General features: G+C 30.1%; 1 protein-coding gene across 2 annotated transcripts in view; it reads left to right on the top strand.

Moving 5' to 3' along the window:
• The window catches only part of LOC126740323 (corticotropin-releasing factor-binding protein), a 49196-nt gene that overhangs the window by 25864 nt on the left and 7434 nt on the right, over window positions 1-15898 (top strand). For both annotated transcript variants that reach the window (XM_050446304.1, XM_050446296.1), the window contains 4 exons: window positions 4643-4748; window positions 13281-13444; window positions 14937-15147; window positions 15234-15409. In XM_050446304.1, the coding sequence (XP_050302261.1) occupies window positions 4643-4748; window positions 13281-13444; window positions 14937-15147; window positions 15234-15409 (657 nt within the window). The remainder of the gene's footprint in view (window positions 1-4642; window positions 4749-13280; window positions 13445-14936; window positions 15148-15233; window positions 15410-15898) is intronic.

The raw sequence follows: 15898 nt of genomic DNA, 5'->3' as shown, positions 1-15898 counted from the left end.
ACAATTTAGGTGTTATAACGAACTCTTGGGATCCATTAATCATACATTAAGTAACCAGTAAGCTAGATGTTGAGTCAATCCGGGAATGGGAACAATCAGGCTTCGCTGAAGAACTGCCCTCTTTGGCAGAATTATATAATTTCTTGTCATCTCGTGCAGATTTCTTAGATAAGGTAGCAATGCATAAGGGTAAATAGCGCAAAACCTTCATTGTCAATCAACCGTCAACTTATCAGAGTTCTAGCTTATGTTGTTTTTATTGTAAACAACAGCATGCAATCTATCATTGTCCTAAATTTACTGCTCTTTTAGTAGATCAGAGATGGTCTACAATTAAATCACAAAAATTATGTGTTAATTGTTTGCGCAGTGGCCACAAACTAGATAAATGTCGGTATGGTCATTGTAGACATTGTAAACAACGGCATAATTCATTACTTCATAAACAGGAACCTTTAATTCCAGTTGAAGATGGCCACCTTGTTTCAAGTGAAGAAACTACTCAAGGTCAAGTTGCCTTATATAATTCAACGAGTTCAATCAAAGAGTTAAATCTTACTTAATCTTTACCACAGCAGTGGTGCAAGTTTTCGATATTCATGGTAAAGGGCATTCATGCAGAGCCCTCCTAGACAATGCTTCAATGTCTAGTGTTGTATCCCAAGATTTTGTGAATAAATTAGGCATCACACAATACAAAATTAATTCCTCAATCCTAGGAATTGGGCATTCAGTGTCTAATATTAACAAATCATGTCGAGTCAAATTCAAGTCTTGTTATAACAACTTCAATGTTTCATTAGATTGTTTAGTCATTCCAGAAATCACAGGTGATTTACCTAACACATATTTCAATCCAGAATATCTAGATATTCCAACTAACTATCATTTAGGTGATCCAGTAGCGGAGCAGCAACAAAAACATTTTTGGTCATGTTATTGTTACTATTTAATAAGCCTATATAAACAAAAACCAATCGAATCACTAATTCGCTAAAAGGAAGGATAAATTGCTAAAAAATATATTTGCGTATTAAATTTATATTGCTTCTTTATGATATTTTTAAATTGAAAAGTGTAGTCGCAAAATATAAGACAAAATACAGGAAAATTGGCTAACAAAGGAATCGCAAAAATTGCCAATTATTCCAACTTTTTTTGCTCACAATTTCATTAATTTTTCAAATCATTTATTAAATAAATATTTGCATTGTTATGCTTAACTGGGCTTTATTTATTCTGAAATCGAAGAAGAATATTTTGCTATCAATTATGAACATTTTGAAAAATAAATTTAATCAATACGTTAGTATTAATAATAAATATAAGAGGAACTTTTTATGCATAACTTAACCAGTATATATTATACTTTTTTTTAAATTATTGCTTTAATAAATTTTATTAAAAAAAATTAATTAAAAAAAAACTAATAAATTCGCTTAATTTATTTTATTTATTTTGTAAAAAGATGAATATTGCAACAACGCATAGATAATGATTAAAACAATATATCTGTTTAACAAAAAGCAAGAAATAGAACTTCGCTAAAAGGTCAGTAGCTAAATAAATACACCAAAGGTGCACATTGCGAAAGAGTAACTTTTGAGTTTATTTTAGCCTTCAGAAAATATATTGTCTAGTAAAATAGTAAAGTCTACGAACCAAATTTATGAGTAAAAATGTTAAATTTTGTATTTTTTTTACATTTAAAATTTTTTTTATTATGTGTGCAAATACGCATTTATGTTATGTGTATTTGCATACATAGTAAACTATTTATCACAGTTATCGACCTGCATATAATCAACAAACATAAATAAGTATAATTAAATCGATTATCTCGTTTCTATGCCATTAAGTCTGTTTGTTAGGTGTCCAACAACCTATTAAATCTTGGTTTGCTTGTGCAACAAATTATATAGATACAGACAGCATTACGTATCTAATTGGAATTAATTGTACATTATTGAATGAAGGTAGAGTTTGCCATATGAGCCTTAATAATTTTTTCTGTTTTTATTTTCTAAATAAAATTTTTAGAAGAAAGTTTATATTTATTAAAAAAAAATGGTTATCAGTTCTATTCAAGTTATGCATTTTATTTTTAATAAAAAATTAAAATTTACAAAAAGTTGAGTTATGACTATAATAAACGCGTTATAATTAAAAATAATCACAGGGCCGTAAAAGATATAAGGTTGGTTGAATTCGGGCAAAGTTGCGGTATTTAATAGCACTTAGAAATTAAAAATTATTTTTTTTTATTTATTTAACGTGCCTTTAATTAAAACTTAAAAAAAATTTTGAGTGGGTAATTTTAAAAAGTTGGTCATAGGCATTTAGTTTATGCAACAAGTTATGTTTTCCTTGCTAAAATGTATGCATGCATGGATGCATTGTGAAGCATTTTAATTTATTATATATAGAAGGTTTAACTGTAAAAGGATGTAATTTTTGATTTGTTTTATTATTTGTTTTTTTTTGTATGTAACTAAGGTTCTATTAATTACTTTTATAGATTCTCATGTATATATATTTATACATTTATTGTTCTATATTATATTTCACGAAAAAGAATAATGAATTAAAACGAATGTCTTAAGAACATCTCAGGAATATCCTGTTTGCTTAAGTAGAGATGAGGAGAGTGTTGTCTTATGTATATATGACTTTTAACCATGATCTCTGGAAATACACGGGGAAAAGCTTCTCTTAACATCTTCATTAACTTCTCTGTGGATAGGTTTTGCTGAGAGAGTCACGAGTCTTTCTGGTCATACAGGATAAGTATTTAATCTGGATAAAGCAAGTTTTAGGCCAACTACAGAACGAGTTATTTTAAAATTGTTTAATTCAAAGGAATCCTACTCATGAGATTTTATCTCGGAAAAGAATATCCTGTAATAAATAATTTGAATTTTTTACCAATAAAATCCGACATGCATACCTGCAGTTATTTCCTAATAAATTATACGATTCAACAACCACCTAGCCAAACAAAATAACTTAGTTTAATCTCTCTGTAAAATGATTCACGCTTCGTAGGAGATTTCTGCAAAAAATACAATCTCTTAGGTATAGTATAAGGAATAATATGAGAACTTTAAAGAAATCTATAATAAGAGTATTAAATAGTAAAAACAAGCCATTGACAGTCGAACTGCATCTTGAACAAGCCCGAGTAAGACCAAGTGGAACATTATAAGTCATAGGAGAAATGTCATCGCTGTTGCCAATCCTATCAAAGGTGACAAAAAGTGCCTAAAAACAAACAAACTAAACTAAGAAACATACTATATAAACTAATCAGACAACTCTTTTAAAACTAATAAACTATTTACTGATAGCCAATTTGGGTTTATAAAGGGAATAAGCATAGGTATTGGTGTCCTTTATCTACCGTCTGCAATAATGCATTTTTTTGGGAAACATGTTCATCTTCTAGCACATTTTTATGATCTGAGTAAGGCTTGCGATTGTCTTTCGCATGACATTCTTTTGACAAAAAGTTAAAAAATAAATTAATACTCTCTATATAATTTTCTAGGATTAAATCTGGATTCAAAGAATAACCACTATTGCAGTCAGTACATCATAGAATACGTTCTTTATATTAAGAGATCAAAAGATCCATTTTTGCACCATCAACATGCCTAAGTCGAACAGAGTTTATAGCCCTTAAATTTAGTGAGCTACTAAAAAACATCAAAACCTTGCAGTACAGCTGTACTAAAAATGACTTCTACAGTTTAAAAGTTCCTCCAATCCTAGACATTTACTGTTGTGTACTGTACATTATTTTTACTTTTGTATCATGGTAATTACCTAATGTTTATATGTTGTAATTGTGAGAATTTTGTAATTTGAATCTCAATTTTAAACTTAAATATTGATTAAAAAAAATAACTATATATATATAAGTATTTTTTTTTAATTTTAACTGTTGGTCTATTTTTACCTTTCGACAAAAAGTCTTACTCTCTAATTTTAGTACAAAACCCACTTGTTGCTTAAAAGAAAGCTATAACCAGGCTAATTATCGCCATTCATCTTTACCCTGAGAAGATCTGTTTTTTTTCACAACTTAACCATAAGCTACTTTTTAACTAAAAGCATTTAAAGTGCTTAAAGTCATTAAAGGTTACATCTAAGTTTATGTTGGTTCTTGTTGTTGTCTGCAACGTAAAATTTATATCCTTAATAAAAACGTTTTTTTTTTAATTCACTTAGTCTGAGAGTTTTCGAAATCCATAATAAATCAGAGAAAGTCAAATTGGATAAATAAAGACGCATTTGAAAAAGAACTGCTATATTTAATAATTTAAAAATTCTGTGCTCTCATCCATTTGTAACACATATAGGAAAAACACCCAAAACTTTCGTGAATGAATGTTCATCATTTTTGAATTACTGTAAAACTTTTATTCGAGTTTTATTTTAACACTAACATCGTACACCCTATGAAAGTTATAAAACTGTATAAAATATGCGATAAATTTAAAAATTCATAATATTTTATATCAATCGTTAACCAGCAACGCCGTTACTCAAAAAGACGCACAAGAACAGCGTTATAATTTATAATCGAAAATTCTATCGCTCAAGCAAGTTACGTAACACTATGTATTTACTGTTGTTTCAGATGCCCTTAGGGCCATCTACAAAACTCCATTTGAATCAGGAAATTGGACCTGACTTTATCTCGTCACCTGTTAGACCTAAAAGGGATCCTGAGCATTATGTCGATGGTAAGTTGCATATGAGAGTTTAGTTCGATTACCAAACTGGTTAAAGGAAAACATTTTACGATTAGAGAGGGTATTAGTAGCAAGAAATTAAATATTTGACTCCTTGGTATAATCGATGTACTTGAAGAGGCATATGGTGTTGAACGTATAAAATCATTATTTATAATTAAATAGAAGAACATAAATTATTCTAACTTTTAAATGAAAAGAAGATAACATTCTGCTTTTAGAAGCTAGATGTATTTTAAAACTGTTAATATATTTAGTTCTTAATATACAAGGTGTTTGGAAGGTTAATGAAAAGTTTTGAGGAGGTGACATAATAGGCGATTTAGAAGCTAAACATGCCTTAGTACATGAGATATAAAATACATGTTTTCTTTTTCTTTTTAATAGGATAAAAAGGTAGTAATAAAAATTTACTTGTCTAAGCTAATGTTAAAAATTTCTGTTTATGGAATAAGTTTGCTTACATTATAAAAATAAATTAGGAACATTTCTTTAGCTTTATTCATTTCCAACCAGGTTAATATTAATTATATCAATTTCAGTCGACAATCTTATAATAACTGTAAAATCTAAATTCTTCTTAAATGAGTTTCGTGTTGTACGTGTCAAGTATAATTTTTCTTTTGTTAAAATAGTGGCTTTAACTAACGAAGAGGATGCAAATATCATTAACAGAGCACATTGCAATGGACTGCAAGCACGACCATTATACCAGAGAAGATTTTTTAATGTCGGAGTGTTTTATATTATCAACATATTTACGAGACTGAAAGTGAAAGCCGTAATGAGCCTGGTGTTAATCCAGATTGATATTCTCCAGAAGCTGAAGATCTAATTCTGCAAGCATTTGATGATGATCCCACTACAAGTACTAGGAAAGTTGCTGCTGATCTTGGCTTGTCGTAATAGAAAGTTTGGAGTACCATGCACCGTGATGGAAAATATGCTTTTTATTTGAAACTAAATGACAAGGATTTGAAAACATACATTTCTGGATGTTTAGACGGATGTTCTTCCCATCTTACATCATGGAAATTTAGTTTTAAAAAGGATCGTAGCTGTTCTGGTGTTATTCTAGGAGCTAACCATATACCTTAATTTTCGGAGGATGCATTACGGCCAACGATTAACCGTGGGAAAAGGCGTTTTACTGCTTGCCAGTCTGCATACTTCTCTTTACGAGGCACATTATATAAAGAGAGTGCATACGAATTTTAAAAATTGTATTTTGAGTTTTTAAGTTATTTTTTATTATTATATTATTTGGATATATAATGAAATTTTTTGAAGAAAATTAAAAAAATTTTTTTTTTCAATACTAAAATACAATTTTCAATATACAGAGAAAATATATATTAAAGATTGCTGAAATAGGTATCATGTTAAAATTTATGAAGAACGCTTATACGAATGTTTAAGCTTCTTTAAAGAATTTTTGAAAAAAAATCATTTTATTAAAAAAATTTTTTTCAACATTCTATATATTTTAAGAGAAAAACCGAAATGAAAATCAAATGAAGTTATTTCAGTATTATATACCTGAATTTTCAAGTTTTTATTTTGAGTAGTTCTTAAGTCAACAGCATTTTATGATACTGTACAATTTTTTTAAATTGTTGAAATGCGTATTTAATTAAATTATATAAAGAGTGCACATACGAATTGTAAAATTTTTATTTTCAGTTTTTTTTTGAGTAATCGGCATTTTGTGAAAATTTTGGAGATGAATTCCTCTACCTCAAAAATATTTTTATTTATTACCCTGTATACTTTTTAGAAATTGCTAAAATAGGTGTCAAGTTTAATTTTATGTTGCATAGGTATATGAATGAATTCTCAAGTTTCTATCTTAAGCAGTTTTTGAATTATAGGCTTTTCGTTGAATTAAAAAAAACATATTTTAGAAAAACTATTTTTTTCTCAACTCCCTGTATATTTTTTGAAAAACGTTGAGATGTTTTTTTTAAGAAATTATTTTAAGCAGTTTATTAGTCATAAGCATTTTATAAAGTTTTTGCGTATCCGAATTTTTTAATTTTTATTTTACTATTTACTGCCCTTTGAGTTATTTTGTAAAAATTACTCTCTTCCAACAATCAATTTTTTTCTCAATATTATGTAAATTTATGACAACTGCTAAAATAAGCCTCAAGTTAAATTTTATGGTACAAATTTTCATATTTGTATTTTGAGTGGTTGCTGAATTATGAATAGTTTGGGAAAAAAAATCCTCTACTCCAAAAATCAATTTTTTTCATAATTATCTTTTTACTAATTGCAAAAATGGGTATCAAATTAAATTTTATAAAAACGCTAATACGAATTTTTAAGTTTCTATTTTAAGTAGTTTTTAAGCTTCTGTGCTAGTGCTTCTTCAAGCATACTGTGGAATTTTAGAAAACAAAATCCTCTTCCCCAAAAATCGATATATCTGTTAACACCCTGTATATTTCTCGAAAAATGCTAAAATAAGTATTTAATCAAATTATTTGATCAACATGCATTCAATTTTTATCTGCGTAGTGTTCAGTGTTGTCAAGTGGAAAACACATTCATCACGTGATTAGTGACAATGTGTCAAACATACTTTATTATGCAGTAAAAAAATATCTCCTCGTTTCACATTTATCCAACTATTAACTATAAAGTGTATTTTTCTGCCGTAAATATTAATACATAAATAGTTTTTAAGTTATGCAAATTTTGTGGAAATTTCAGAAAAAAATCCTCATTTTCAATAATACCTATTTTTTTAAATAGCACATTAAAACAGAATTCCTTGGATAATATAAGGAATATTCTTTGTGGACAAATTGCATTGACGTAAAAATGCCAAAAGGCTTATAGACAGCACATTAAACCAAGTTACTAAAATATCTGTATAGGTAATATAATGCGTCCAGGAATTTGGCCAACTTGTACTGCAAATAATCAAAGTCCAAATAAGCTTTACAGAATGGAATCACGAATGAAAATTGCAAGATTTAGAGAAGTTAACAAAGTCTCCATTTGGCTTTGAAACGTTTACAGTTTTCAAGATTTGGATAGAATCTCTCCTAAATTGCTCATGCACTGAAATAAAATGAGTCATGCTGTGTATTGAGCGTCTTTGGGTAAATTATTTTTCATCAATATGGATTAAAATGGTTTCACAGAATTCTACCCTTCTGTGATAGTCTTATGGTTTAAATGGCTGAACTTTAGTGAACTTGTATGTATGAATGCCAATATTCCTTAAATAATAAGACAAACCTAAATCATCCTTAGCACTTTTAATTGAAGTTTGTTGATATGCAATAAAATATGCCAATACATTCATAATATTATCTTCTTCATTTGTAACTGGCTTTGTTTTATTTAATTCAGGTTTTAATTTAGAGTAAGAATTAACAAAATTATTTTATTATCTTACAAATTTTTGCCAATTTATTGATGGTAGAACACAATGTTACTATTTTAACTTGATATATCACTGTCATTTATTAAACCAGTGTGACATTTTTATTAAGTAATTTTATAAATAAAAATTAAATGAAAATATATTTCTTTTTAAAGCGCGGCTACTTAGGTATATAAATATGTTATATTTAATTAAAGGTATTTTAACTGTCCATTAGAATATTAAATAAAATATAGGGTGTTCCATTTAAAAAAATGCTCTTTTCGCCATTTTGGTCAATGAAAGATGTTAAGTTAATTTTTGAAGACCCCGTGTAATGCTGAGTAAATCAGGCTATTTAAAGTTAATTGAGGTGAGTTTTTAAAGTGATATTTAAAATTTGAGCTATATTAGGGACGTAAATAGTTGAAAAACAATTAATTAGTTATTCCTTGGTTTTTAACAAAAAAGACGCAACATTATTTTTTTTCTAGAGATACATATGATTAAAAAAGACTCAGAATGTAGCAAGGAATCAAAATATCTAAAAATAATTAGGGTGTTCCAATTAAAAAATCAAAGGTGTTGCCATTTTTTTATATAAGCGAGAACGATGCAGTGCTGAAAAAATGTTATACCGATAAAGCATTGTCTGTTACTATAGCCACCAAATTTTCAGAAAAATGCTACGTTCCATTTTCCATATACAGCTAACGTACCGTCGGTCATCAATCATCCTGTATAATAAATAATAACACACCATCAAGCGAAACAATACAACGTTGCCGCATCATACACTCATTTAATATAAAACTATTAAAAACACACTAGAAATATCGTGAAAAATAATTGGATTATTGAAGAATGCGGTTCTATTGGCAACGTTATCGACGGTTTCACTGTTTAGAGCAAATAATTCTCGGCGATTCCTTAAACGGGGGTCCAAGCCAATTTAAAATAATTGAAATATTTAAAATATGTCCGGCACTTTCTCCAATTCGTTTACGATTATTTTAAATAGCATTTTAAATGCGGTTTTGTCGTGTTGAAATATACGCCTTCGCCAATCTGTTAGCATTATTATTTCAAATTGCTCCAGATATATGTAGGTAAGGTTTTTGCTTGATGATGATGAGTCACTCGCCTGGAATGTATGCGATATATTATTTTATTTAGTTATTTAATGTAAATAGTAACTTTGTGAGTGTTTAGTGCGTATTTGGACAGGCAGTTTTGTTTATTTTATTTGCGGGGAATTTTGCGTTGTAGTAAGATGAATACGGTGTAAGTGTCTTTGTGATTTAGTTTTATGAACTGGTTTAAGTAAGTTGGGTTTAATTACAGTTTGTGTTTAAGTCCAGGCCTTCAATGTCCAGAAATAAAAAACACATTTTGAACTATTAGTTTTTTAAATCTTTGACTTAAATAAAAAAAAAACTATCTATAGCCCCATAACAGTGATGTCAGTTTAACCCATTCGCGGACAAAACAAAATTTTTTGGGGTCTTCCTGGGACATTTTTTTTTTTTTAGAATCGACATGTCTTAAGGTCATAAATTATATGTCAGTTAGAATTTTTTTGTTTGTGGTGTTTTTTCGTAAAGAAACAGCCAGACTGCTATTGCAGACCTGTCCCTTTGGATAACAACTTAACGTGTTATATGGGGACAAGCCTGCTTATGCAGACAATATATTTATTGAAAGGTTGCATAGGTACTACGAAATAATATATTATCTATAAAAATAAAAGTTTTTATTCACAAAAGTAAGAAACTACAAAAATATTAATTCATATGCTTATAACAAAGGTATTACAAAAACCGAAATTTATTTATTGGAATGAAAATTTTCAAAGCGTTGCCCAACACACAATGGGGGATGCGTTTCGCAAACCTTACATCTCCATGATGTCTGCCCGCGTTTGTCATACTTAGAACACTCCCGGCATCACAGGAAATTACTTTTGCGTTTAGAGTTGGGCGGGACTGGTATTTTTTCTAAGACATGTAGAACTTCAGGTACAATTGTCTTCTCAGCTGTAACGTGTGCCGCAGGGACTGAAACTTTTGCAGCTTTTGCTGCACCTTGGTTCACCAGTTTTCTTCCGTCTCTCCAATTGTTTGGAATCCCAAGTAATCCCCCAACGATACTCTCCCGAAATTGAAGTAAATTTGTTTTTGATTTTGTGATATCTCGATACAGCAAGAAACTATTTATAACTGTAACATCTAACAGATGAAATATCACCTTTTTGTACCATCTGATTGATTTTCTGGGGCAGCTATAATAGGAAGTAAACTGATCACATCTGTCTACCCCCGACATATTCATGTTATATTCGTGAATTTCTTTTGGCTTTTGTAGTTTTTTCCCATAAGAATTCGAAACCTCTATCATCGTTGGGTGAAATTTGGTAGGAATGCACAAAACATCGCGCTTGTCCTTCCATTTGCTGACATACACTTTACTATTTCCTTTCCAAATATGGTCGCCTCTTTTGAGTTTTTTTGTCGTAACTACTTTTGGGTTTTGTTTTCGATTTGATCTCAAAGTACTTGTCGTGTGAGTTTTTCTACGAAGGAGAATTTTGGACAACCCCACGCTATTATAATAATTAGTAGATGACCTTTATCTAAAAATGGCTGCATTAATCTGAATACCAATGCCTGTAGCTTGGAAACTTCTCCATCGTCCTGTTTTCCTTTATATATTTCAATGTTATGATTGTACCCAATTGGAGAGCATAATTCAAAGAATTTAATTCCATATTTGGTACGTTTATTTTTTATATATTGCATAAAGCTCAATCTGCCTCGGTGCAATAAAAGCGACTCATCCAGTGCTAATGCCTCTTCCGGGGAAAAGGCTTTTTGATAATTGGGTATCAAAATTTGTAGCAGAGAAGAAATTTCCTTTTTCCTTGGTGCAGTTGAACGCCCGTAGTAATTGCTCATACCTCCTTGCAGTCATTACGTTAAAAATATGGGATGATAGTAAAAGGGATCCAAGGAGAATATTTTTCGTTTTCGCAGAGTTGGAAAACGTACTTGAGCTTGAAGAAGTGACAATCCAAATAACGTACACATTTCTTCAAAATTGGTGTTCAGAAATGATGCCATTCGCGCATACCTTGCACGGGGTCTGTTGGTCGTTTCCATTTTTTTCCCATACTCATTAGTGCATGATGTCAAAAGATCCATCACTTTATCATCCTACAAAGCTTTGAAAACTTCCAGCGGTGATGGTACATGATCAAATATTAATTTGATCCCAGCATTTGCGTTGTCAAAGTTGAAATCCGGAATGTCTTCAACGTCGCTGTGCCATTCCTTATCGCTGTCTGACTGATTAGAGCTTGGCGATGGTAACGAAGGTTCTGCGTCATTCGATGCTGAACTGATATGCTCGTTCTCAGAAGCGGTACTTTCTTGAGTTTCATCAGAGCTATTATTTGATGGAACATAGTCTTCATCCCCACTTTCAGAGTTATGATAAGGATCCTCATCACTTTGTTGACTAGCCTCATCCGAACTAGACGATGCTGATTCAGTAGTCTCGACTACATCATAAAACTTCAACAGCCTAGCTTCTTCTTTTTCGTCCATTTTTCTGCAAGAAAAATAGAATTTTACTGGTACTGCCGAAACAAGTAGCTAATATAATACAGAATGTCCATTTACAGTATGTACTTGCCTAGATTTTCTGGCGAGGAGGGGCTCATGCAATGAGATGTTTTTTATCCGTTTTGGTTACCAAAATCTATACACATAAAAAAGTTTGAACCTAACCTAACTACCACACAACGAATTTTCGAGCTACACAGCTGGCGCTACATAAGCAAAAACGTGTAAAAACAAAATATTATACTGTGCCCTAGTTATTTATTGTGTGCACTACTTTTCAATGTTAGTTTTCTATTATCACCACCAACTCCAGATTGAAACTGGCCAAAACCATATGTAAATATAATTTAAAAAAATGAGCCTCTACTACTTATTTTTCACCTCTAAAACTTACCGAACACGTGCACTTTATTAGGATACAAACCACGTCTGATTGTCTAACCTTATGTAGATTTTGTCTGCACTTGAAGTCTTGGTGCCAAAAGATCAGCTGACTGTCAACACATGCGCAGGTTACATATATGCATACTATACGCTTCATGGGACTATTCTCAGTATTATTGTAGTATTTAGTGGGACACAACAGATCTTTCTAAACCTTAGTACACGCTAATAACGACTGCAATTAACGAAGACTTGTCCTCTGGGGACGATCAAATTGCGTCTTAATATGCAGGCGTGTCCCTGCACGTCTGTCTGCATATTATTATGTAGACGTGTCCGTGAATGGGTTAAGGAAACATTATTGAGTTAAATGTAATATTTGTTTACTATGGTAAAATGGTAAAGGTAAATTATTTATTAAAGAGCCAACTAATCTTTGAATTGATCATTAATGAATTAGGAATAAAGTAATTTTCACAGATATAGAATATCAAATATAATTGTTTATTTCTAAGATGTTTGGGATTCCGAATGTTAAATGAAACCCAAAGATTAAACTTATACCCCAAAATATTTTCCCAATGTCTTAAGTATAGATATTTAAAGTTTTTACTGTATATTTCCCAGTTCCTATGCAATAATTATAATATAATTTACTACTCTTTTAAAAATATTCTTCTACCTTATCATTACAGCTAAATAAAAATAAATCACAGAACACTACACTGAACTAAATACTCGGAAAAATTTTGTGCGAAAATGAGAACAAATCAATCTTGTTAAGATTGTGCTGAATGTATGAACAGGGTGGCTCTATCCTCTCCTCTTTTACGCATAAATTTAATACACTCTGATCTCAGATTTGGAGCCACTATTGCAGAGTTAAGACAAATAAAAACTGCATCTGATCAATAAGTTATATAAAATCCCTTCCAACATAAATATTTTTCCTGCACTTCTCTTCTAACTAATCTCTCTAGGCCAATACAAAATTTCTTTACTTTGATCAATTTTGATAACACTACTGCTGTTCTTAATACTTCAAAAATTATAATTTAAAAATAAGAAACAATGAAATAAATACAAAATTTTGAAATAAAAATTTCAAAATTTTAATAGAAATTGTGACATTTCCAGAGTGCATATCTATGTTAGGCGAAGAAGGACAATATTATCTAAAATCTAGAACCGATCCAGATGGAAGTGTATGCGCAATTTATTTATACGCTGAACCTGACCAGAATATTGAAATTAAGTTTAATTACTTAGACGTAAGCTGTGATAATGAGGGATTAGTTGTGGTAAGTAAACAATAAAGATATTTGAATTTTATTTCATTAATAATGCATAGGTTACATAAATTAAGAGTTTAAAGGCGACCAAGACGTGACTGGAATCATTTAATAACTCTAAATATTAATAAAAATAAAGTAGCAATAAAACAACTAAGAAAAACAATATTTTAGCATAAGAAAAAAGTTGCTTTTATTAATTTAACCTAAACCATTTTTCATCACATTTAGGCCTTCTGTATTTCAAAGTATCATTATGTAAACCTAAAAAGCATAACAAAGTTACTAAGATAATTCCTTAAGATATCTGACCATAAATTTTAATTAGTTCTGACCCAACAAGCTTGCACGTTATTTAATTATCGCTTCCACTAAATACTTTCTAATTTAGACGGTCAGGGTACATGCTTTTCAGTGTTGGGGTCAATTGAAAGCCAATTGTGCCATACAAGTTTTATTAAGTCAACTTTATTTATTCTATACTCGTTCTACGAATTAGCAAAAAACAAAAACTTAGACCTATAAAGTATCTGAAATGGCAATTTGGGTCATTCTGTTAGAGATAAAAGCTCTCAAAAATATCGAATTACCATACGTTAAGCGTTTGGTGTCCTAGTTTTAAAAGTCTAATGCGTTTGATGTCACTTCTATGGATATATATACATATATATAATGGTATTAATAGAATTTTGTTTACTGTGAATATAAATTATTATTCCTAGATAAAATCTTTCTGTACAAAATATGTTTTTTTTTTAATTTTTTTCTAAGAAAATCATTCTTTGATATATCATTTATTGTAAAAGCATCTTCAATATTTGCTTTACTACTTCTCTATCAATAAGCTGTCCCCGTCAGGGTTCTCTACTTATCGAAGAGAAAAATATTCTAGCAAATAAAATTAATATGTAAATACTTTTAAGAAGAAAAAAAATGTTTTTTTTTAGTATTGGTTTATTGTATAGCATAATTTTAATGGCTATGGTGCTTTTTTTATTAATAATTTTTTTGATAATTAGAATAACTAACTGCTTGCTTTGAAAGTGCACCAATAGAAGGTTGTGATGAAATGGAATCAATTTTCCTATTGTAAAATGAAAATTAAATTCAAAATTGAATTCTTGAATTAAGCTGTAGAATAGTGAGCACCCAAAAGGATTGTTATGCATATAATTTTCTTAATATTGCACTAGAATTTTTTTTCCTCTGTGCAAGGCCATTGGCATGGTATCTCAAAAAACTTAAAAGATTAACCAATTTAATTAACAAGATAGGCCGCTGTCAAGCAGAACTTTAATGGCTCTGGTCAACTTTTTATTAAAAAATAGGTATAAAATTTGCATTCTTTAGCCTAAGGAATATACAACTCCATTTTTCTTGAATATTTTCAAAGACACCTAAACCTGGAGAAACTTTGACAAAGCTAAGAACTAACCGACGAAATTAATTTTTTTTTAAATTTAACTTCAGTTAACCTATTTTCTTTGTATCTGTTTTTTAGGTGGTAGATGGCTGGGAGTTAAACCAAAAAATATTCCCAAACCCAGACGACCATCCAAAAGAACTAAAAACCAGATTCACCGAGACTTGTGGTAAACGAAAAATCAAAAAGAGTTTCTTGAGCTCCCAAAACGTCGCTTTAATACAATACAGAATGCCGGCCAGGGGGTCCAGCTTTAGTTTTTCAGTTCGATTCGTAAAAAACCCAACTCGTATGTATTAATAAATACTTTAATAATAACAAGTTAACAACTTAACAACGGAAAACCATTATAACTGGGGATTATTTTTTCTTAAGCATGCAATGTCCTCATTCAGTCCGAACAAGTATATACCCTTCGGAATTACGGTGAAAGGGCCAACTGCAGTATCAGCGCATTATTTCCAGCAGCTCTTAGGATCTTGGATATTAATGTGGGGGTAACTCGGTCTAAAGATAGAAGTAATGAATTTGAGACTGGAGTATTACATAAGGTCTGGTTAATATAGTCTAATCCATGTATTAGAGGCTTAGGTGTTTGCTCATTTGCATGCTTTCTTAGGCTTATCTGCTTCTTATACAACTTACAATTTTAGAAATTCCAGTGCTAATGGCAACTTTGCATTAGCGTTTTAGGTACAGCATACAAAAATTTCGATTTTTTACTAATGCGATGTTGCAGTCCAGGAATATTATTTTTTTTTTATTATGCATAGCTTTTATTTGATTTAATTACTACTAATTTATATTTATATTAACAAACAATTTAAAATTTAGGTTTGATTATATTAAAGAAGATAAAAATTTAAGAGCTTTATTCAAAATTAATACTTTTTCAAGATTTGTTCCGAGTTCATTTTTCTTTACCAAAAAATGTATTTAATTAGTTTCTTATATAAAAACCTCTGTAAGACCTAGGAGTCATTGACAATCACAATGAATTGATGGTCTACGTCTGCGATTGCTTTAAATACATATGAAAA

Source organism: Anthonomus grandis, chromosome 1 (assembly GCF_022605725.1).
Source record: "Anthonomus grandis grandis chromosome 1, icAntGran1.3, whole genome shotgun sequence".
Classification (NCBI taxonomy): Eukaryota; Metazoa; Arthropoda; class Insecta; order Coleoptera; family Curculionidae; genus Anthonomus; species Anthonomus grandis.
The sequence above is the reverse complement of the archived record's forward strand: the minus strand, read 5'-3'. Positions and strand labels throughout refer to the sequence as shown.